Source organism: Mytilus californianus, unplaced genomic scaffold (genome assembly GCF_021869535.1).
Source record: "Mytilus californianus isolate M0D057914Y unplaced genomic scaffold, xbMytCali1.0.p SCAF_5, whole genome shotgun sequence".
NCBI lineage: Eukaryota > Metazoa > Mollusca > Bivalvia > Mytilida > Mytilidae > Mytilus > Mytilus californianus.
Genome location: NW_026262701.1, coordinates 92,193,035 through 92,218,365, shown reverse-complemented (window position 1 = coordinate 92,218,365; position 25,331 = coordinate 92,193,035). Strand labels below are relative to the sequence as shown.

The following is a 25,331-nucleotide window of genomic DNA, read 5'->3' as shown; positions in this document are numbered from 1 at the left end:
ATATGGTCCGTTTGTATTATTGATGCTAGTTCATTTCTCAATTTTTACTCCTTTTTATTCTTCAATTTTTCTTTAAATAAAATCATGAATATTCTACTTATCCTAGAAAAAATGTCCTTTTTTGAAAGCATAATCTTTTTTTTGAAATAAATTGACAACAGATTGACTTCAATGCTGTTTATTGGAACATATATGAGGGGCCTGATAGGGGGGGGGGGGGGTCTCATCACGATTCACGAGTTGATTTTTTTGTCAATCACGATTCACAGAAAATAAATTTCCATGATCACGGATCACGAAAATATAAAAAAAAAAAATCTGTAGAAAAACGGATCACGATAGCGAAAATGCGCCGATCACGAAGAACGAAAATAACCCATCAGGCCCCTCATATATGACAAGACATTAGAAGTTCATTAATAAAAAGCGGACTTGTTTTACTTTATTGTTTACATTTTTTTACTTTTTTAGGATTATTTGTGACCAGGAACATATATATTAGATATACTGTTCCCAGTTGTGACTTTGTGGTTTTCTGAAAGTTTTATTATTGGACATTCATTGTTGGCTACTTGCACCGTAAATCCACCCTTTATCATAATATGACAACCGGAAGTTTATTTGTTTTGCAAAGATCTTGGGTCAAAGTTCAATTATAGTTTTAAAAAATCCTAAGCACTAACGTTAAACGTATTTTCTAATTTAGTTTTATTTGAGCATCTAAAATAAGTTTCATTTCAACAAATTTAAACCTGATAATAGAGCAAAATAGCGATTTGAGTCTCATTTGTTCAAATGGAAACAAAACTACAGCGCCACCTATCGCTCAATCGGCCATTTTGAATGTTATTGGTAAGCTTGGTGGTCAAGATATAAATCCCCAGCCATCGGACTTATAAATAATCAAAGAACTGTCAAATTCAACAATCATTGAGTTGAAACCTTCAATTACTTAATGAAATGTTTATTTTATATTGAAAGCTGAGTTCCGTTGTATTTTGAGTAGAAGTTCATCCACTTCAAAACGAAACAGCTGATTTTTCGGATGATTGTTACCCACAGTTAAAACTGCTTAGTCTACGACCTACGTAGTTTTTATTAAAGTATACTGGGTTTCTATTTTGTAACAAGTACGACATTATATTTAAGATATACTTGTGTTGGAATTTATAAGGGAATACATAAATCTTGAAACCGGTGTAAATTAGACCGGTTTCAAGAAGACGCCAAATCTATCTGTAATCAACACCAGGTTCAAACAAAACATTCACTCAATTGTAAACAGACAACCATAAACGAGGTATCTGAATTTGGACGGTCACATTTAAATGTGGCAGATAGCAACTGATCTTTCAAAGAAATCTTATTCCCCCCTTTTGTTATTATCAACATCTACGTAGTTTTGCACTCGTTCAAATTTTTGATGATGTACAAGTAGTGAAAGATACAGAAAAGAACAAATTATTCTACTTCTATAAAAATAAAATCCTTGCTGTAAGTAAATCTCAAGTTTCTGGATAAAACAGGAATAATAAAAGAACATATTTATAAGAAAGTGTGGTATGGTCACCAATTAGACGAGGATCCACTAGAGACCAAATGATGAAGAATAAAGCATCTATAGGTCACTGTATGGCTTTAACAATGAGCAAGCCTTTCTGTAAAGTTGGCATATCTACTAAAAATGTATATACAATGTATGTTATGTGTATAGTCATTTTTGTTAAGATGAATAAAACTGTATGGAAGTTTAAACAACTAGCTCTTGCTTCTTTCTATTGATCGTGTATTTGATGTGTTTTATGTAATTAAGTATTGAAAGTAATCAAGAAAAAATGTTCAGGTTTGTACTTTTTCTATTATTTTTGTCTACTTTGTGGTTCATGACCAAATGTTAAACAATTCAAATGAGAAAAGCAACAGCCTGATTTATGTTAAAAACAATAACTATAAACAGATATGATAGACCTCAACCAATAACTAAATAGCTTGCACCTGTTGACTGTAGGCAGACACAAACAAAATGTGGTAGGGTATAAACTCAGAGCTAATGTAGCTGTTATATTCAACTTGTAATTTTTGAGACATTTTAAAAGCGTTTTGACCTGCATGTACACGGAAATTCAAAACTATTATAAAACTCTGTTAACAGCAAAAATTAACAACAATACAATATGCTAAAATACCAATATGACAATGACTGGCTTCTGCCGACTTTAGGCAGACACGAACAGAATGTGGTAGGGTATAAACTCTTTAGCTAATAAGCTGTTATATCCAACTTCTAGTTTTTGCTAGATTTAAGCATTTTGACCGACACGTATCTTGAAAACTATTATATACAACACAAACTGTTAATACCAAAATATAATAGCAATACAAAATGCCAATATGACTTCATTTATTTGTTGAATCCCAAAAGTGCATGGAATACTTTGTAAATCGTATATATGAATCACCCCGTCTTTCTGTCCCACTTAGTGTACAGTGCATAACTTTTGTACCATTGAACTTGGGTTGATTAAACTTGGTATGCAGAAGCGTCATGGGCTGGGTGGGTGTCATATATGACGTATAACAAAGTCAAGTCATGATTTTGAACTTGACTTTGACATAGACCCATATTAAAGTAAATCTTGTCCAGTTCGTGTCAGGCTTCAAAATTTTGAACTGTAAATCATGGGTTAGCCAAACTTAGTATGCAGTTGCATCATGTGCAGGGGGTGTGTCATATACAATAATAAGGTAACTCTCACTTTGACTTGAACCTTTGACCCCTATGAAAAAGAAACCTTGTCTGATTTGTGTCCTGCGCACAATGGTCAAAGTACCTTATTAAGGTTGACCAAACTTGGTGCACTGATGCATCATTGGATGGGTGGGTTTCATATATCAAAATCGGGCTACTCTGAATCTATATCTTAAATGTAATTTATTTTGTGTATTTCCAGATTCAGAAATTGCTGATGAGTTTCACATAGGTGATTATTTCACTGCGTAAATAAATAAAAAAGGAGTTACGGATATATGTATGATGGCTTCAGCCAGAATGGAACAAAATATGAACCACGCTGGACCTCCACCGATGGATGGGAAAGGGAATCCTGCTACAGGGTATGGTCAATTAAGGAACACCCAACAAAGAAAACTGAAAATTATACAATATTTATACAACCGCAAAAAAATTTTTGGGATCGTATAATGGTATGATGTCGTCGTCGTCCGAAGACACATTGGTTTCCGGACAATAATTTTAGTTTAAGTGAATGGTTCTCTATGAAATTTTTTAAGAAGGTTCAATACCACAAAAGGAAGGTTTGGATTGATTTTGGGGATGATGGTCCCAATCGTTAAGAAATTAGGGGCCCAAAACCAGCATTTTTCTAGTTTCAGGATAATAACTTGTGTATAAGTATTTTGATTGCTCTGAAATTGTACCACAATGTTTAATACCACAAGTAGAAGGTTTGGATTCATTTTAGGGGTTATGGGGCCAACAGTTTAGGAATTAAGGGCCAAAAACAAGCATTTTTCTAGTTTCCAGACAATAACTTGTAAGTGTATGGATCTCTCTGACATTGTACCACAAGGTTCCATATCACAAAGGGAAGGCTGGGATTGAGTTGGGGGTTAATTGCCCAAAACATGTAGAAATAGGGGCCAAAAACAAGCATTTTTCTAGTTTCCAGACAATAACTTGTGTGTAAGTGTATGGATCTCTCTGACATTGTACCACAAGGTTCCATATCACAAAGGGAAGGCTGGGATTGAGTTGGGGGTTAATTGCCCAAAACATGTAGAAATAGGGGCCAAAAACAAGCATTTTTCTAGTTTCCAGACAATAACTTGTGTGTAAGTGTATGGATCTCTCTGAAATTGTACTACAAGGTTCCATACTTCAAAGGCAATGCTTGGATTGAGTTTTAGGGTTATTGCTCCAAGAGGGGTTTCAAAAAGTTGGGGGGGGGGGGGGGGATTTTTTTTTCCAATTTTTTTAGGGGATTCATATTTTTTTTTCAAAATTTTTCAAATTTCGAACTTTTGAAAAGTTTCAAGAAGAAATCTTCAATTGCACAGTAATGCGCAATAGATTTGTATGATCTTTGACCACATTTATTTTGTGTCAGAAACCTATATTATGTCCAAAATTTGATCACAATCCAAATTCAGACAGTATCAAGCTTGAATATTGTGTCCAAATTTGCCCCAACTGTTCAGGGTTGGACCTCTGCGGTCGTATCAGGCTGCGCTCAGCAAAGCATTTTATATAATCAATGATCATACATGAGTAAGAAATAAGTGGTAAACAGCATTTAGACAGCAATTCAAAAGAAAACATTACATTAACCTGTATGTGGACTTTTATAAGCAACTGCAATGGATTACAAGTGTTTGGAGAAAGTATGGATTGATTGCATACAGGAACTAGTTTATGCTATCAACATGAAAAATTTCTTAATCTTAGTAAATCTCTTTCTTGTCAAAACAGATGTTGGCAGCTACAAATTATGTAAAAGATGTTCATGTCAGTAATTTAACTTTTTATCTTTTAAAAAAAAATCATGGAGTCATATATACACAATTATGAAAATGTTAAAGAAAACTGTATTCTTGTGAATACAAATGAGAGTTCTATGCCATTTTCTTTCAGTGACCAGGGTTGGAAGTCCAAATTGAAGCTTCCTCCAAAGGATAACCGAATCAAGACAACTGTAAGTATAGTATTTAGGAAAAAAGAATTGCATAAGGCAAATTACAAAGATAACCAACCCTTCTTGCAAGTTTGCAACCCGTTTTATAGAGTTTTGAATTCACTTTCCTGTTGGGAGTCAGGTTGTCCTTAGAGTTCCCTACATGATAAATTGTATACCTAATATTTATGAAAATGAAGTCGTTTTATATACATACCCTATTTTCATAAACAATGATATCCATTTTTAACTGGGAATTCAGGAGGGGAAAAAATAGTTATTAAATTAGTGAAGTATGGCAACAGTTTCCGTGCAATAATTTTTAAACCTTTCAATGAATGTGTTTTTATTTTTATAAGTTGATACTTATGACAAAATGAAGGTCAAGAAGGATATTGACGATTTTCACTCTTGCTGTTCAGGAGTTATGGTCCTTGATATATTGAAAAATGTCAATTTATGTGGTTTCTGTTAAAAAACTTTTGAACCCTTCTACCAAGGGTTTTCAAATTATAAAATGTTGTTACTGATGACAAAATGTAGGTCAAGATCAATATTGATGATTTTAACTTTTGCCATCCAAGAGTTATGATTATTGATAGATTGAAAAATGGCATTTTATGTTGTTTCAGTGCAATAACTAATGAACTGTTTAATCAATGCTCTTAAAATTTAATATGCTGTTACTGTTGATAAAATGGTGGTCAAGTTTGATATTGACAATTTTTATTTTTGCTGTTCAGGAGTTATGGTCCATGATAGATTCGAAAATAGGCATGGAATGCAGGAGGTCAAAAAAGTCTGAAAGAGTCTGTCTTTCTAAATACAGAAAACCCAGTTTGCTATCAATTTGACAGCATATTCCTTGAATTACCATAAAATATGAAATTTGAAAAATAGTGTAATCTTGATAATGGATGAAAATGTTTAGTTTTATGAACTGAAGTAGGTAATTGAATCTTTGCCTTTTTGTCATGATGCATTTGGTCGGAAGTTTTTATACGACCTCAAAAAAATTTTGTGGTCGTATATTGGTATGACGTCGTCATCGTCCGAAAACACATTGGTTTTCGCACTCTTAACTTTAGTTTAAGTGAATGGATCTCTATGAAATTTTACCATAAGGTTCAATACCACAAAAGGAAGGTGGGGATTGATTTTGGGGGTTATGGTACCAACAGTTAAGGAAAAAGGGGCCAAAAATAAGAATTTTTGTAACTTCCAGACATAACTTGTGTGTTAGTGTATGGATCTCTCTGACATTGTACCACAAGGTTCCATATCACAAAGGGAAGGCTGGGATTGATTTTGGGGGTAATTGCCTCAAAATTTTAGGAATTAGGGGCCAAAAAGGGGCAAAAAACAAGCATTTTTCTAGTTTCATGACAATTACTTGTGTGTAAGTGTATGGATCTCTCTGACATTGTAACACAAGGTTCCATATCACAAAGGGAATGCTGGGATTGATTTTGGGGGTAATTGCCTCCAAATTTTAGGAATTAGGGGCCAAAAAGGGGCAAAAAACAAGCATTTTTCTAGTTTCATGACAATAACTTGTGTGTAAGTGTATGGATCTTTATAAAATTGTACTACAAGGTTCCATATCTCAAAGGGAAAGCTGGAATTGAGTTTGGGGGTAATTGCCCAAAACATTAAGGAAAAAGGGGCCAAAAATAAGCATTTTTCTAGTTTCATGACAATAACTTGTGTTCAAGTGTATGGATCTCTCTGAAATTGTACTGCAAGGTACCATACCACAAAGGGAAGGCTGCGATTGATTTTGGGGGTAATTCTCTCAAAATTTTAGGAATTAGGGGCCATAAAAGGGCAAAAAAACAAGCATTTTTCTAGTTTCAGGACAATAACTTGTGTGTAAGTGTATGGATCTTTATGAAATTGTACTGTAAGGTTCCATATCACAAAGGGAAAGCTGGGTTTGAGTTTGGGGGTAATTGCCCTAAACGTTTAGGAATTTGGGGCCAAAAAGGGGCAAAAAAACAAGCATTTTTCTAGTTTCCAGACAATAACGTGTTCAAGTGTATGGATCTCTCTGAAATTGTACTGCAAGGTACCATACCTCAAAGGGAAGGCTGGGATTGAGTTTGGGGGTGATGAATCATAAGGGGGTTCAAAAAATTTGGGGGGGGGGATTTTTTTTCTTTAAAATTTTCCATTTTAAATTGGTTATTTCTGATTTATATATAAAAGCAAATAATAATGATATGGGTAAATTAAAAAATTTTAAGTTCTGAGACCACATTCATTCTGTGTCAGAAACCTATGCTGTGTCAAATATTTAATTACAATCCAAATTCAGTACTGTTTCAAGCTTGAATGTTGTGTCCATACTTGCCCCAACTGTTCAGGATTCGACCTCTGCGGTCGTATCAAGCTGCGCCCCAGTGGAACATTTTATTTTTTATTGCATTCAATAAAGTTATATACAATTTTTCTGATTCATAGGATGTTACCAACACAAAAGGGAATGAATTTGAGGATTTTTGTCTGAAGAGAGAGCTTTTGATGGGGATTTTTGAAAAAGGATGGGAGTCACCATCACCTATACAGGAAGCTAGTATTCCTATAGCACTAACAGGACGAGACATCTTAGCTAGAGCTAAAAATGGTACTGGAAAAACTGGTGCTTATACTATACCGATATTAGAAAAATGTGACCCTTCAAGGGATGAAGTTCAAGGTAAGAAAACACTAATTTGCTTTTTAGCTCACCTGGCCCAAAGGGCCAGGCAAGTTAGATTTTCTCATCACTTGGTGTCCGTCGTCTTCGTTAACTTTTTACATTTCTAGAGAACCACTGAATGGAATGAAACCAAACATGGCATGAATGTTCCTTATGAGGTGCTGACCAAGTGTTGTTACTTTGTAGCTGATCCATCATCCAAGATGGCCGCCAGCGGGGGACTTCGTTTAACATAGGACCCTACAGGAAATACATACAAATGTCTTCTTTTAGAGAACCACTGAATGGAATGAAACCAAACATGGCATCAATGTTCCTTATGAGGTGCTGACCAAGTGTTGTTACTTTGAAGCCGATCCATCATCCAAGATGGCCGCCAGCGGGGACTTCCTTTAACATAGGACCCAATGGGAAATACATACAAATGTTTTCTTCTTGAGAACCACTGAATAGAATGAAACCAAACATGGCATGAATGTTCCTTATGAGGTGCTGACCAAGTGTTGTTACTTTGAAGCCGATCCATCATCCAAGATGACCGCCAGAGGGGGACTTAGTTTAACTTAGGACCCTACAGGAAATACATACAAATGTCTTCTTCTAGAGAACCACTAAATGGAATGAAATAAAACATGGCATGAATGTTCTTATGAGGTGCTGACCAAGTGTTGTAACTTTGTAGGCGATCAATCATCCAAGATGGCTGCCAGCAGGGGACTTAGTTTAACATAAGACCCTATAGGAAATACATACAAATGCTTCTTCTAAAGGAGCACTGAATGGAATGAAACCAAACATGGCATAACTGTTCCTGATGAGGTGCTGATGAATACCTTAATACATGTATCTTTATAGATTGAGATATACTGTAAACTGCAAAAATATCAAGAAAAGAAGATCTACACATAACTCAACATGAGCAAAATTGTCAATTGATATCTTGTTGGAGTTATGGTCCATATAACGTCATTTTCTACAATGTCAATGAATTTATTGGTAATTTCTGTAAACTTTACAAAAGTCTTCTGCTTTTGATTAAATTATGGGGCCAATATTAAACCAAATTTGGCCTCAATCATTATTAGGGTATATGTTATGATTTTAATCTATTTTTACATGATTTCCAAAACCAAAGTAGAATCAGGTGAGTGACACAGGCTCTCAAGAGCCTCTAGTTTGTAAAGTTGTTATTAATTATATTAACTACAGGTTGAATGTCCTTTGTAGAAATATCTATGAGTTGGTTGAGATATGGTTTTACCTCAAAAAGACTGCAACCTAACAACTAAAAAAGAACACACAGTCATCAACAACAGACAAGTGTCTCTACAATTTGTAAAGTTTTAAATCGCTGGAAGTCTAGAAAAGGGAATTAATCTAAATTGGAATGCTGTCTTACCATTATAATAATGAAAGGAAATAACAATATGTGGTACAGGGGTTTGTGCCAAGTCCTTTTACCCAACTAAAATGTATTTTCTATCAGTTAAATTTTGAAAATTTAGTACAGTTCTATGGTCATTTATGAATATCAGACTAACTTAACAGTTTTGAAGCATCTGGTATATGTACATGTAATTTACAAGCTTAATCTACAAATTAAGGAAACAAAAAGAATAACACCATTAAAACATTCCATTGGATAAACAAAGAACTTTTGGAAACATGGTCTCGTTTTCTGAACTCAGTAGTATTGCAAATAAATAAAACACAGAATGCTCAAACCTCATATTGTATGATACAACGGTAGGAATCTAGGACATATTAATTCTTTATACACCAGTTCCAATAGAGTTGGTTATACTGGTTTTCTTCTGTCCGTCTATCCCAAACACATTTCTGTCACATTTTCTCAGCATTTAGAAATCAGAGCTTCTTGATATTTTGTGTGATCCTTATATGTATAATGTGTTAAACATTTTCTGATCCATCCCTTATCTACTTCCTTGTTGATACATACATTCTACACAAAAGGATAACAGGATTTACCAAAAATATTAGGACCACAGAACCACCAACCAACAACAATTGTCTCCTCCAGAAAAAAGATTTAAAATCAACTACATGAAAAAACACATGGTCGAAATAGTTCGACTTGGTACAAGTGCAAACCTACCCCTTTATAAAAATTAGAAGATGTGGTATGATTGCCAATGAGACAAGTATCGACCAAAGTTCAAAGGAAGTGGATGTAAGTAGCCCTTTGCCTAACTTAGGCTCACGCCTTCCGGAAATTGGGGTGAAGAAGTCGCTTTCCTGTCCGTCACCTCACTTTTACCGACGGCATTAAGTCACACTTGCAAGAGAGTGGGGGTATGAATTAGTCAGCAGTAACTCACACAGATCATGTGTATTCACCTTTGCACAGAAACAGTAGAAAACATTTTATAAAATTGATGAAGTTGACATTTTCTTTTTACAGCTATGATAATTGTACCTACTAGAGAACTTGCCTTACAGACTAGTCAGATTTGTATAGAAATTAGTAAACATTTAGGAATCAAATGTATGGTGACTACAGGAGGAACCAATTTAAAAGACGATATCATGAGATTATATGAACCAGGTAAATATTGCATACTCTGAAGGTTGATTGATTGATAAAAGTTTAATGCACAGATGGGTAATGTTAGGAAGGAAAGATAATTTTATCAATTAAATTATTATTTGAATGTAATATTGACTTATTTTCGAAATAAACATTCAAGTTCCAAATAAAAATGTTCATGACACACTCCAAGCAATTTTACTCTGATAGTTAATATATCAACACGCCGAACACGGTCAATGCAAACTATGAATTTGCTGGTAATGTACACATTAAACAAACAAAGCACAGTATTGTTGATTAATAGAGATTTCATGATAGTATATAATTATTTTTAAGAACAATTATGGCAGATACCCAGTAAAAAGAGAAGGTTCAACCTCTTAAAACTTAAGGCATATATCTATAGTGATTAAAGTTGACTTTTTTTTGTTATTGAAAATAGTTCCTTTGAGTTGAAATAGCTGCAATATTATTTTATTGTTTAGCAACAATATGTTTATTTGAATTTTGAATTTAAATTAAGAAACCCATTCTTTGAAAAACAACAAAAAAAGTAGAACAGGCATTGGCATAAATTATTTATCTAAGTTGATAAGTCAAAGTTGGGCAAAATTATTATCATCATAGCAAACTAAACAAAATGTACTACAGTTAGTGCTAGATGTCTGATGTGTTAAGGCACTAGTTTCAGTTAATCACTAAATAAAAGTATATCTTATTTATTTCAGTTCATGCCATTATTGCAACACCTGGTAGAATTTTAGATCTGCTGAACAAAAACCTTGTCAAAATAGGAAAGTGTGGTATAATGGTGTTAGATGAGGTAGGTTGTCATAAGTGACAGTACAGTTATAGAAATGTTTGGAAAAAAACTTGAGTTAGAAAGTTTTCTGTAGTATATAAGTGAATAATATCAAAGCATTGTTTCTTTACATAAAAACTGAATGCAAAAAGGATTTTTGCCACAGAATCCAGGACAACTAATTTATATGGTGACCCTCCTCCTAAAACAAAATATAAGATTAAAAAAAATTACAGGAACAAATTGGAAAATTTTCTGAGCTCAACAATATTTGTCTGATGGGTACTAATAAAAAAACATGTTTATTATACACGTCAAAAATATGTTTTGATGAGCAAAAAACATGTTTATCATACAAGTAAAATTTTGAGGTTTAAAGCTGAATTTTTGCATGCCCAGATTTGTTACCTGAAATACCAGTACTTATAAAATGCACATACTCTTGATGGAAAGTTGAAGCAAATTTTCCCTTTTCCATATAATATCAAAAAAATAATGAGATTTGGTATAATTCCCAATGAGACAATTTTCCACTAAAGATCGAAGGACAAAGGATGTGAATTACCACAGGTCACTGTACAGTTTTTAACAATGAGCAACATCCATACTTTATAGTAATCTATAAAAAGACAAAGGTATAACAAAATAGGAAACATTTTAATAGGAAAAAGCAACAGCTTGATAACACCTATATCATAAACGAAAGAGCAAATTAGTAATTATGGTAGGAAGCAACCAACAACAACCACAGGCTTGAAGGCTCCTTGAATTGCACACGCAGAATGTAATTGGGTAAGACACAAAAGGGACTGTTACATTAAATCAAAGGTCAAAATAATCAAGTAATCAATGGATATCACACAATCCCAAAGGAATACATGTATACTGTGTGAAAACACAGAAAATCAGGAAAACTTGATTATATTTATATAGGATTACCATGTTTATATTTTATTTGCAAACAATCTTGCAGTTTGTAAACAAAAGTTCATAGAATAACCATATTTATATTTTATAGGCTGACAAGTTGTTGTCACAGGATTTTAAGGGAATGCTAGATAATATAATAGATCATTTACCAAAGGACAGACAGATCCTGCTGTATTCTGCTACATTCCCCCTCACAGTGGAGCAGTTTATGGTAAGATTACAGAATTGAGGAGGAATTAAGGTTTACCCTTGTCCATCTATGTGCGTCTGTCTGTACGTACGGAAATTGGTTTCCATTCTCTAATTTTAGTTTCCCTTGACCAAATGTTATGAAACTTATACACAAAGCTAATTACCACAAAACACAGATCAAGGAGGCGTCACTTATACTGTTCCTGAGTTATGCTCATTTATAAATGGAAATATTGCTGAATTTTTCGTTTCTGTTTTCTAATTAGATATAAGAAGATGTGGTATGAGTGCCAATGAGACAACTCTCCATCCAAGTCAAAATTTATAAAAGTAAACCATTATAGGTCAAAGTACAGTCTTCAACACGGAGCCTTGGCTCACACCGAACAGCAAGCTGTAAAGGGTCCCAAAAGTTACTAGTGTAAAACCATTCAAACTGGAAAACCAACGGTCTAATCTATATAAAAAACTAGAAACGAGAAACACTTAAAAACCACATCAACAAACGACAACTACTGAACATCAGATTTCTGACTTTAGAACAGGTGCAAACAATTGCAGTGGGTTTAAACGTTTTAATGGTACCAAACCTTCACCCTTATCTGAAACAATAGTGTATCATCACAACATAGAAAGACACACTATAAAATATCAATTGAAATGGCTTAACTCAATCAAAAGAAATATTAACACCAGTGAACATACACTGAACAAATAAATTTGATCTATGATACAATGTAAATTCAAAATAAATAAACAAAGGTAAGAATAATAAAAGTAACATGTTATACCGCTGTGAAATGTTAAACAATTTAAGAAAAACAATATGCTTGAACAAAAATATCAGCCATTTGCAATTACTTTAAACACAGGTAAATGAAAATAATTTTGTTGTTAGGTATACATGTACAGTTCAAATAGAGAAAGGAAATATTTTTACAAAATAAAGAATTTTGATGTTAACTTTAGTTTGCCTCAACCGAATGTTATGAAACTTATACACAATGCTTATTACCATAAAACACAGACCAAGTTTGAATTTGGGTGGCGTCACTTTTACAGTTCTCTAGTTATAAAAATAAGAAGATGTGGTATAATTAGCAATGAGACAACACTCCACCAGAGACCAAATGACATAGAAGTTAACAACTATAGGTCACAGTACGGCCTTCTACAATAAGCAAAACTGATACCGCATAGTCAGCTATAAAAGGACCCAAATGACAAATGTAAAACAATTCAAACTAGAAAACTAACGGCCTGATTCATGTAAAAAAACAATGAACGAAATACAAATATGATATACAGCAACAAGCGACAACCACTGAATTACAGGCTCCTGACCTGGGACAGGCACATACAGAATGTGGTGGGGGTTGAACATGTTGGCAGACGCCCAACCCTCCCCCTAACCTGTGACAGTGGTGTAACAGTACAACATATGAACAAACTATAAAAATCAGTTGATAAAGGCTTAACTCATCAGATCAAAAAAACACAGACAGGATATGGCAGGATATTTATACATCCCTACAACAAAACAGACATTAAGTACTTTAGTTATGTCCCTTTATAACCTTTAATGCAAGCAGGGGCATCATCTTTGTCCCATGGGCACATTCTACATTTATTTTATTTCTTATATACATATATCGTAGTATTTTAAAAATCCATAAACATGATAGAACAGGGAAACAATAGTATTCAATAAAAAAAAACTTCCCCTGAAAATAGTTATCTTAAAAAAAATGACTGCTTGAATATTATGCTGAAACAACACCATTGCATGGTAAAAATATAGTTATCTGTTCTATTAAAAGTATTCTCGTCTATTTAGTTTGAATAGTATTTTGTTTAGAGAGTTTTTCAAATGAAAATGATGATGAGACATATATTTGTAAATCGTGGAGTTCATGAAGTTATTATGAATTTTTTAGAGAAAACATTTACAGAACCCATATGAAATAAATTTGATGGATGAATTGACGTTGAAGGGAGTAACACAGTATTATGCATTTGTGCAAGAAAAACAGAAGGTTCACTGTCTCAATACATTGTTCTCGAAGGTGAGTGAACAAAAATTCTAAGTTGATCATCATGAGGATTTTAGTATACATTATTAAATAACTCACCCTATTGTATCATACATGCCAGAATTGAGGCTTTATCTTCAACATTATTGCTGCTTCCAAACATAATTAAAGGGAGTTAATGTTGATTCATTTATTTTCGTGTTTCTTTTTCATGGATATTTGATTTCATGGTTTTGCCAAAGTCTGCAAACAAGCCTACAGAAAATTTGTTATTTGTTGAACATTTAAATTTGATGTTCACCTGTACCCACGATTTCCACAAAAATTGGTATCCCAGAAATTATAATGAATTTACAGTAGTAGAATTTGCACAGTACAGTCATGAAAACTAGAAAAAAAACATACAGGGAGTTAAACAACAGAACTTTAAAAACTGGAAATCACAAAAACATTAAGTAGATAAAAACTATCTTTTGAGCTCTTCCATGCTTCAATTTACCTTTGGCATAAGTTAGAGGAATTAAAATTAAAACCAAAACTTTTGTTGCTTTTGGATATTAATGTGATATAATTTAAGATCAAGTTGTTGATTTATTTCACTTACAGCTTCAGATAAACCAGTCCATTATATTTTGCAATTCCACAAATCGTGTTGAGCTGTTGGCAAAGAAAATCACAGAACTTGGTTATTCCTGTTTTTATATACATGCCAAGATGAATCAACAACATAGAAACAGAGTGTTCCATGACTTCAGACAAGGATTGTGTAGAAACTTAGTGTGTTCAGGTATTTATTGAAATATAAAATAAGCATTATAATAAAAAGATAAATATTTTGAAAATTTTTACTAATTGCTCCAATTATATCATAGAATTATAATTAGATTTACAAGACAAAAATCTCTACAAACAGTAGGAAAACTCTTGTCGACAGAAACAAATAAGTGTTTTTATGTGTTCCAAGCTTTTTTCAATGATTTGTTATGTGCCAGGATTATATGTTTATATAAAAAAGATAAAAATTAAGATGTGCACATACATAAGGCAATGATCTAAATAAATTGAGTAAGAACTTACATGGGCTGCATGGTTTTAACCAACCAGCTATGCAAACTTTTACCAGTAAATGGAAAATATTCATGAAAATTGTTTGGAAAAAAAAATCATTATCTTTTATTGTGGAAATACAATAGTACAGGTTGCTTTGTTAGCTTGGATTTTTCTAGTTCTCCATGGCTATTGGACATAAACTGATAACTTACATTAAATAATGCTGATGGATTTTGGTTATATTGGTTCTAGCTCTTATAGTTCGAAAATAAAAGATAAGATTTATACTCCCAAGCTTGTGCAAAATAAAAATCTACTCTGGACAATGTTCACCAATAATCATGCAATAACTCTGTAATAAATTTAAAGATGATTGCTAAATTAACAATATTTTTGTAGATTTATTTACCAGAGGTATTGATATACAGGCAGTGAATGTTGTGATCAATTTTGACTTCCCTAAACATGCTGAGACGTACCTTCACAGAATTGGTAGATCTGGTAGATACGGCCATCTTGGTGTAGCCATCAATCTCATTACATATGATGACAGGTAATATGATGCATCTACATGTATAATGATCTCAAAAATAAGTTTATGGTTTGTGGATACGTGTTCCATTTTATTAAGTTAACATTGAATTGCCTGCAAAAAATTTGTAGACATGTCAGTGAGTTGTTTGTAGTGTAAGAGCTTGTCTTAGTAAGATGGTGTCAGTTTCTCTAATAATAAAAAAAACACTTAGGTGGTCAAATGGTAATATTGCCTCGAGTAACAGAGTTTGCTGGTGCGTACCCTTCAAACTGAATACTTGAAAATTGAATGCCATCTTTTTTGGTTGGGATGCTGCATTTAGGAGTAAAATCAAAGACATGTTGGCTTAGAGTAGGAAAAATATGTTAGTCAAGTTACATGTCTCCCTTTGCACCTACCAATTTAGCTAGCATTTTTGTATTTGGGGTATGAGTGTAGGTCTAATACAATGAAGGATTTATTCATGTAGACATTAACATGTTGTTTGCACAGAATATATGTTGTTGGAAATCAGAACTCAACAATCATATGGACATTGAAAAACCCACAGACTTCACAAGAATATTCTGAACTTGAGGTTATTTCAACTCGTGAATGATCAGTGATTCATTGTAAAGGTTTTGCCTTTTAACCAGATTTAATTAAATTGTTAACAGAGATATTTGAACATACGACCAAACTTATTTGCATAGAACTAGTTTACTTCATGTTCGTTAAAAATCTTTTTATCGGTAAACAAACCATATACAGCGTAGGATTAGTCATAGATAGATGTCACACAACAGAGAAGAAAAAATAACAAGTATTATAGGTCTTGTAATTTAAAAAAAAAGGATGAAAATGAGTTGGGAGTTCACATTCTTGAAAAAATCTGGTAAACCTTAATTGTGAATAATGATCAATCCAGTACTTGCCATTAAATTTTACATTTCATAGATTATTCAATTAAATGTTTATTCACAAACTATATCTTATAATATAATATCAATCCAATATAAGTGAAACTTGGTAAGAAAGATTTTAACTCTCATCACTCTTTTAAGAGTGGCTCTTGTATGTTTTATAAAATGAAAAGTTGAGACTTTAATATAATATTAATATTGTCTTGTCAATTAAAGAATTTGAATTGATACCTGTCAAAATGATGTTATGCCTTATTATTTTTATCTATTTCCAATTAGAGCAAATTGTTGAAACAAAACTTGTTAATTGCAGATTCTCACTTCACAAGATTGAGAATGAACTTGGAACAGAAATCAAACCAATACCTAAAGTGATAGACAAGGCATTATATGTAGCAGAGTACCATATGGGAGATGATGAGGAACAGCATGGCAAAGAATCATAAAAGCTAGTCATTGTAATCATTCAACAACATTGTTCATTAGCAGAAATTTTATCGTGATTAGAAACAAAAATCAACCATGTTTTTTCATGCAAAAATTTTTGTTGGTCAGTATTTTCTTTTTTATGTTACTCTGCTGTTTTGTTAGTTTATAAATGGCTTTATTATTTTTTTCTTTATTTCTTTATTATAGTGGTTTTTAAAGAATAAATTTAGGGTGGGGAGGGGAGATCATGGATTGGTATGAAATATGAAAATCAAAGAAATTGTAGCTTTATGTTTGACTTGATAAGTTTGAGGTAAGAGGGCAAAAAATTAGAAGATATTATTAAACGAAATGAGAGATTTGCATTGATAGATGCATAACTATGCTACATGTATAGAGAATAACTTTAAAACTACTTGATCAAGTTATAACTTTTAAAGAAATTTGATGTATATATTGTAGTGCAAATTGCTTGTCAAAGATAATTGAAAATTTCATAAGGTTAAGTTTAGGTGCTTTTTTTTTAATGGAAACTTGAATATTTTTTTTAATTTGAATAGCCATTGGGTACAGAGCTCAGTTTGTATGGTCTAACATAAATAATTTTGAGAAATACTGCCAAGTTATGATTTTTTTTTCTTTTGTAGATTAGAAATCTGAAATTATCTGTAGATCATTGATCTGCAGGATTTATTTATTTCCCAAAATATTGTAACAACAAAAAATAGCACAAAGTGTTTCATTTAAATTATTGTGATAACTGAATTTTATCATAAAAAAATCTTTTGGAGAAGTTATTTTTGCGTTGTAATTTATACTATATTTTTGTACAAAAAAAAACAAAACTACTTTGTATAAGAACCAGAACAAGAAGGCACTTGGAGAAGATTGTGCCTTTAGAGATAAGGACTCTGTTCTGAATAAACCATTTAGCACAACAGCATTAAGCACAATGCTATCACAACCAAAGTGAGTTCAGCAATAATACAACAGTTTGTGTTCAGGAGGGAATACACACAAATTTGTGAAGAAAAAAAGAGAACAAACTCAGGTTATTTTCATATGTGTATTTTCCAAATACAGACATTTTGGATAAGTAGAAAGGAAGAATTATAGCTACTTTATTCAAATCAGGGTTATATTATGTTGTTTATTCTAATATGTCTGAGGAATAAATATTTAAGAGAAGAACAATCATAGTGCTAAGACATAGTAAACGTGAGGACAATATTCTGTACGAAACTCGTTTGTAAGAAGAAGGAACAGAAATTACAACACTAACCTAATGAATGTGCATTCATACAGACTGGACCGTTGATTTTTCTGGAGGAAATACATTGATTAATCATTATCTGGAGAATGTTGTTTAAGAGAATATACCAAAATCAAATTGTTACTACAGACAAGATTTGTCCAAAGTGCTGACTTTTCAAAAAAAAGAGTGCTTCTGTTGTGCTACTGCACGTGCTTAAACACCAGATAGAGACTGGGTTATAACATGGCAGCTTTGTTGACCATTGCAGTGCTCAGCTGCTGTTTATGAATAGATAATTGGGCAACAGTTTAGCTGTTTATATATTGGTTGAACTAAACCTTCCAATTTGTAGGCCAAACCAAAAACAAATGTATTGGACATAAAAAAAATGACCAGCTACACATTTGAGAAAATACATTGTGTTAAATATTCACTAAGACTTAAAAATAACTGTGGATATATATGATCCATTTTCTATGCAAACATAGAGAGTTGTGTTGAAATGAATGAAGAATTTATAGATTGTTTAAAAATCCATAACAATTACTACATTGTACTTATCAAAGATATGAACAGGAATTCAGTTGAATTAATGTCGACAGTAAGATAAGGAAACAAATCGTTCATTCTGTGTCCTAAACATTGTCTGAAATGTTGGTTGTGGCCTACCAAAATTATTTAAATGTGTTCGTATACTTAAATTATGGCAACTTTAATGTTACATTTTGCAGTGTCAATAATAAATTCTTTGAAGCAAAACCAAGTGTAACATTTGGCGGAAGTTGAACTATACTGTTTTGTAAGATATGTTTATAATCCATACCAGTTTTCATGGAACTAAGTCAAATTGTGTACCTTGAAATGAGAAAATATTTTTATAAATAAGATGAACCATAAACAGAAAGTTCCAGTGAAACATCAATTGATGTCTTCCCATGAAAATTGGTATCCATTTCAGTAATTCAGTATAGTTACTTTTGTGTAAACAAAAATTTGTTTACACCACAAAGTAGAACATCAGCTGATATAACAAATAGAAATAGCCACTGTTAATGATTTGTCTTTTTCCAAACTTTTAAAAAAAAATGTCAAATTTTGCAAACTAAAAAGACTAGTATATTCATTTAGGTTTTGGTTATAGATAACAAATTTGAAAATAAACTAAGATATGTATTTAATGTCAAAAAAGGAAGAGATAATGCAAATTCAGAAATTAATGTGACATTTTATTAATGTGAAAAATTATACCGGGCTTTGATCACATTATAGAAAGCTCACAATTTTTCTAATCATTCATGTTTCAATAAGTGAGATATCTAACTGAGTTGCATTAATAACTTTTGCACTTCAGTCAACCTTTCCACAACTCGCATTAATAAATGACACATTAATTGCAGAATGAACAGTACAATTTAAAGGCATATGAATAAATATAGATAAAAATGTAAAATTTGTGTGAGGATATTTTAGACTTTCAAATTTGTTATTTATTATAATTTTTGGTGGAAAAAAATATCTGAAATTACTTTATTATATCTGCATTGGCAAAGTGTGTGTTAAAAAGACAGATGGCTTCAGATGTGTAAATGGTAGAAAATGAAATTGTTGTGTAAAAATTCATTCATATAATAACTGAAATGTTTCATGATCACTTTTTTAATGCAAACAATCTGCATGAAGGATTTTTACCAGAAAGACCTGTTGCTACATTTACAAACCTGTGTACATGTATATGTGAACATAAATATAGAAGTGTTTTGGTACACAAGAAAAATAAAATTAAAGGGGAAAATAATGCTTTGTACCAAAGATTGACATTTATATGAAGTTAAAAAGGATATTTTAAGTTGGATTGAGGTCTTAAATATCTAGTGCATATTTTAAAGTTTTTGTCTAAAGATTGTTTTGGACTAAAGCTAGTTCAGAAGGGGCATTTCTTAGTGAAAGTGCACAAACATGTAAGCCAGATTTTATACATAGAAATGACATGTTTCACAAGGTTGAATTTAGAAATATAAATACAGAGGTAGTCAGTGGTGCTGTTAACAATTTCCTCGAAAAATCAAGCTTGTTAGTTCTGTCAGAGTTGCAAATGAATGTTGCCAAAATATTGTGTGGATAGTTGTTTTGTTGCATTTGTGTGAAGATATGGCATTAAATGAGTATGTGTAGTATAAGTGTATTGTATTTCAATGTGTCCAGTTGTGTAACAGCAAGTATATGGGGGGGAAGTAATATCTTGGAAATTTCACTAAAACAAACTGAATGTCTCTTTCATATGATTTAACATGTTCAGCATTAGGGCTGTCTATTGTAACGTCGTGATTCATTAATGTTATTTTTGAAGAAAAAAGAAGAATTATGAAATGTTATTGTACTAATGTCTTCTATAACAGACTGAACTAGAAATTGTAATGGTACAATTATTTTATTTTTATTAAGGCTTGTGATTATTTATTGAAAGATAGTTTTGTTTTTAAAGGCCAATTTTTGAATTAAGTCAAATGACAATTAAGAGGTTTAATATACTACAGAAATGACATCAACATTTTCCCATTGGATAACTGGGTGTCAGTCATCACATTGATTTATTGTTGAGACAGAAATTGTAAGACAATCTTCCAATACATTTGATATTTTCCTTTAATCATTGATTTTTGACTGAAAAGATCATTTAGATGAATTAAAAGAATACTGAATTTGGAGATATTGAAAAGGTCATTTTAAGTTAGGAAAGCACTATTAATGTAACATGATTTTAAAAAGTTCAGTGAATGTGTTTTATGGTAACCATGACAACTGAAATGATTGTGTTGAAAGAGTTTAAATGTTTTTTTTAGTGTGAAAGATGTTATGTGTGTACAAGTATATATGTTTCATTTCAATACTGCATCAGAAAAAACATTTCATTTATGAGTGAAACAAGAAAAAATGACTGATGTAGCATGGAATTTTGTATAATTATTTGTTATTTATTAATGAAATGCACTGTTGCATCTGTTTTTGCCTTTCTAGTGACCTACATCTAAAATGACAAACAGAAAGTAGTGGAAATATTTGATAGAAAAGCATATTTATAAGAAATAAGTTTGAATTGTTGAAAGATTAAAAGATTCAAATGAAAGAAGTCACAGTCTTTGACATTATACGAATGATAAGTAAGTTCGTTGAGATTTCAAAATGATTTTTAAAATTGAAAACAGATGTTGTAAATACTAGAAAGGTAAAAGCAGAATAGTAGCAGTATAATATACAGTTTTGATCTCATTATTGGTCTTTGAGACAAATCAACAAAGTGACCAATGAAAATAATATTCAGTCATATGATCTGAAGGATCGATAAAAATATCTCACATAATTCATGTTATATTACTGAAAATTGATGTTTAGGGATCTAGTGATCTATTGCAACATAACGAATGAAAGTTTAAGTGTTCCAGAAATATGTGTATGGTTATCTGTTTATTTTATTGATCCTTTTAGGTTATATGACTTCAATACATATTTTAAAGAAATTGACAAGAAGAAAACAACTTGATCTAACTGTACCATGTTTCATATCCTTGAGTGCAACTTTACTTTACATAAAAATTTATTAATATTCTGTGAAACACTGTCGTGTGCTCTTCAAACACAACATTAACATCTTAAAGGACAATTTGGTGATAATATGTATGTTTGACTTGCATAAATGGTGCTGAAAATATATGTTAGTGACTTGTTTTCTTCTTGTACCATGTTTTGTTTTCAAAGTCCCAAATTTCCACCATGTTTGTGGAAAAAGTCAACAACAACAAAAATAACATTCCACATAAAGGCGATAAAATTATTCCACAATGATAATAGTACTTGTGACTTGGAAGTTGAAACAGGGTCCATTCGTTAAATTTTCACAAAATAAGATTTGAACATGGTAGATTATTTTTTTATTTTGAAAACAAAACATGTTCTGTCATTGCTCTGTATCAGTAGAGTAACTGACATGTTTTTATGTCATGGAAGGGTTTCACAACTATTCCATTGCATTTATTAAACAGTTCTCTAAAGAATTAGTTCTCAACAAAATTCTTTTAAGATCTGTTTATTGTTGTATTTATATCAAGATCAGCAGTTTAATTGAGAGAAGTATGATCAGAAATCAGTTTTTATTAAGAACACTTCATGCCTGTCCTTCGAAAAATAATCTAGTGTCATAGAAACTTTTTTAAACACAGAATTTGTAGTTTAAAATGTTGAATGAATATTTTTTGTTCATTCAAAGGAAAAGATCATTTAAAGATGCCTACTTTCCTTAGGTAACAACAAAATTTGGCCATGTGAAATGAATTATGTGGTTCTAATACAAAGATGTAATGGAAACAAGAACACAAACTACAATTATCTGTCCCATAATAGTAACACTTTTAGACATACTGATGTCTTAAAGTGGATTTTCTGATTGACATTTTGATTATTATAACTTTATAGTTCATTTGTCACCCATGGCCATCTATCCTTGTCTAAAACATACATGCCATGCATGTCTTGTCACTTTTAAGCATTTGAATTTTAATCAGTTTTTCAAGCTGAAACTGGGTATTTTAATTTTTAAATTACGATTCATAAAATAGAAATCTAAGTAACACAGATGGAGAGATTGCAAACTGACTGTTCTGATCTACTTCACCTCAGACTTTGCTGATTTTGACATAACATTTGTTTGATTTATCTTGACAAGGAAGTAAAATAAAGGAGACTAAGACTTCCTTGTCTAGATACTGATAATGTTTGTACTAAAATACTCTGTACTTGGGGATGGAGTGCCATATGAAGCAATGTTTAGATTTAAATTTAAAGAGGATGATCTACCAAAATAGAGTGAGTTTTCTTTTAGAATCTGCTTCCAAAACTTGGCTATTCCCTTGTACAGAAATTTTGAAGTATAAACAAATTTTAAAGAAGTTCTTTTGAACATTTTAAGAATCTTTTGGGGGGACACCTAGTTAAGGAAAACGTTTAAGACTAAATAAAGCAAAAAAAAAAATACTTTACTGTCAGCAGTTTGATTAAATTTTTATAAGGTTCTTTACTTCAGGGTTTCAATTTTTGAATTATTATTGAAAAATTATTTATTTAAGGTTGTAAGCTGACAGATGAATTGACAAACCAGAATTTTTCAGATATAAAGTTTGTTTGAGTTTGAAAAAAATCAAATGATCTGAATTTTGGACATATTTAAATAAGAACAATTTTATGTATCATGAAAATACTTATCTTCACTTAATAAAGCAAGTTTTACTTTTCTATCATATTTAGTAGTTCTACATTTGATTTGTTTTTCAGCGTCAACTAATAAGATATGTTTTACAGGATATGAGAATTCCTTACAAAACTATTTTTGTTATGGCAATTTAATAATATACAAAATTTAAAATTAAGTATGGTTTAAAAACAGGTATAATATATGATATGTTATGGGTACATTATGGTTTGAACAGACAAGCATCATGATACACTACAGAACATATCATAATACACTTGTATATGTGTTACGTATCTTGATTTCAGAACATCTCCAACCGATATGTTAATTCTTTTAATTCTGTACATTGTTCTCATGATGCATAATATTGTTCAAATAGAAATAAAAGATTTTAGTAACATTTGTTGTTCATTTGTTGAAAGTTGGCTATGGTCTGAATAAAAGAGGTAAACATTAATGAGAAAGCAACCTAACAAAAAAAATAATCAAAAGACATCTAGAGGTCTTCAACACTAGATATGTGTCTATACATTGTGTCTAGCTGTTAAACCTCCCTTCACAAGACTTAAGTGAGGCAGGGTTCACCTGACCTCAACCTCATTCCATGGATCAGTGATCAAGGGTAAGTTTCGTGATAGGTCTGTTTCTCAAATACTGTAAGCAGTAGGTCAACTATATTTAGTGAATGGAACGATTGTAAGGTATGCATGTCATCTGGGAGGTTTCTTTTGACCTTGACCTCATTTTCTTGGGTCAATGTAATAAATGATTGAAAAGGGTACATGTCTGTCCTGCCAGACCTCACTTTTATGGTTCATTGGTTAATATTAAGATTCAGCAGTTACATCCGTCTTCTAAGATACTATAAGGAATAGGTCAACTATATTTGGTGTATGGAATTATTGTGAGGTGTATATGTCTGACTGGCAGGTATCGTCTGACCTTAACCTTATTTTCATGATTCATTGGTCAATGTTAAGTTTTCCTGGTTGTCTGTTTCTCAGATGCCATGAGCAATAGGGTCAACTATGTTTGATGCATGGAATGATTATAAGTGTACACAGTGGCGGATCCAGGGGGGTTCGGGGTGTTGGAACCCCCCCTTTTTTTTGACGATCAATCCATTTGAATGGGGACATATAGTTGGAAATCCCCATCCCCGCCCCTGGTACATGTCGGTCTGGCTTGGTTTATCTGACCTTTACCTTATTGTCATGGTTCATTGATTATCTTAAGTATATGAGATACTTGTAGCATAACTTTCTTTAGGACTCAACATAAATCAATCATTGTAAGTAAAGCAGGCGAGACATTTCAGTGTGTGCACTCTTGTTTAACAATTGAATCACTTAAACATTTAGAAGCAACCTTCACAACAATATTGTATGAGTTAATAAAAATCCCTCTATTCTGATTGGTTGAAAAAGGTAGCTAACAGAAGCAGTCTCGAATTCTGGTTTGCCAATTTTCAAATTTTATTGAGAGCAAAAATTTGAAACTACAAGGATTGTTTATTTTGTGGCAAATAGATAAAAGACCATCTGAATCCACAGAGGCACCCATTTTCATAACTGTTTGGATTGGTTATCATCAAAACATCGATAATTTATATGGATTTCAGAAGTGTCAGCCATTGCAGAAATGAAAGGGAAATAAGTTTTAAGGTAGTCTAAATTACATTCTTGCAACGTAATTTGCTGACGGTTGACCTTTATGGAATATCCGTTTCACAGATGACAACGGATATGTTCCAATTGTCGTAATTACAATCCTGCCCCCTATTGTGACCTACCGAATTAGACTTATAACCGGGTTTGTACTAACATGAGCAACACGACGGGTGCCACATGTGGAGCAGGATCTGCTTACCCTTCCGGATCACCCCCAGTTTTTAGTGGGGTTCATGTTGCTCAGTCTTTAGTTTTCTATATTGTGTTTTTTTTGTACTGTTGTTTGTCTTTTTCTATTTTAGCCATGGCGTTGTCAGTTTATTTTCGACTTATGAGTTTGAATTTCCT

At 32.1% G+C, this 25,331-nt stretch overlaps 1 protein-coding gene across 2 annotated transcripts; it reads left to right on the top strand.

Moving 5' to 3' along the window:
• Positions 1 to 802: 802 nt before the first annotated feature.
• Positions 803 to 23,713, top strand: LOC127703284 (ATP-dependent RNA helicase me31b-like). Of its 2 annotated transcripts, none has more exons than XM_052207806.1 (11): positions 803 to 852; positions 2,952 to 3,114; positions 4,652 to 4,712; positions 7,155 to 7,389; positions 9,815 to 9,958; positions 10,672 to 10,766; positions 11,764 to 11,886; positions 13,805 to 13,933; positions 14,507 to 14,687; positions 15,350 to 15,503; positions 16,701 to 23,713. In XM_052207806.1, exons 2-11 carry the CDS (start codon positions 3,032 to 3,034, stop codon positions 16,831 to 16,833), a joined length of 1,338 nt encoding a protein of 445 aa, XP_052063766.1. In that variant the 5' UTR covers positions 803 to 852; positions 2,952 to 3,031; the 3' UTR covers positions 16,834 to 23,713. The 2 variants fall into 2 exon arrangements, with proteins under 2 accessions (XP_052063766.1, XP_052063765.1); XM_052207805.1 differs by lacking the exon at positions 803 to 852 and adding an exon at positions 877 to 1,130.
• The last annotated feature ends 1,618 nt before the right edge of the window (positions 23,714 to 25,331 follow it).

What these genes read in the sequence shown, in the direction of transcription:
- LOC127703284 (XM_052207806.1), top strand. Translation starts at nt 3,032, where the DNA reads ATGATGGCTTCAGCCAGAATGGAACAAAATATGAACCACGCTGGACCT. An exon ending in CATGAGATTATATGAACCAG is followed by an intron (nt 9,959 to 10,671) that starts GTAAATATTGCA and finishes TATTTATTTCAG; the next exon opens with TTCATGCCATTATTGCAACA. An exon ending in CTCATTACATATGATGACAG is followed by an intron (nt 15,504 to 16,700) that starts GTAATATGATGC and finishes TGTTAATTGCAG; the next exon opens with ATTCTCACTTCACAAGATTG.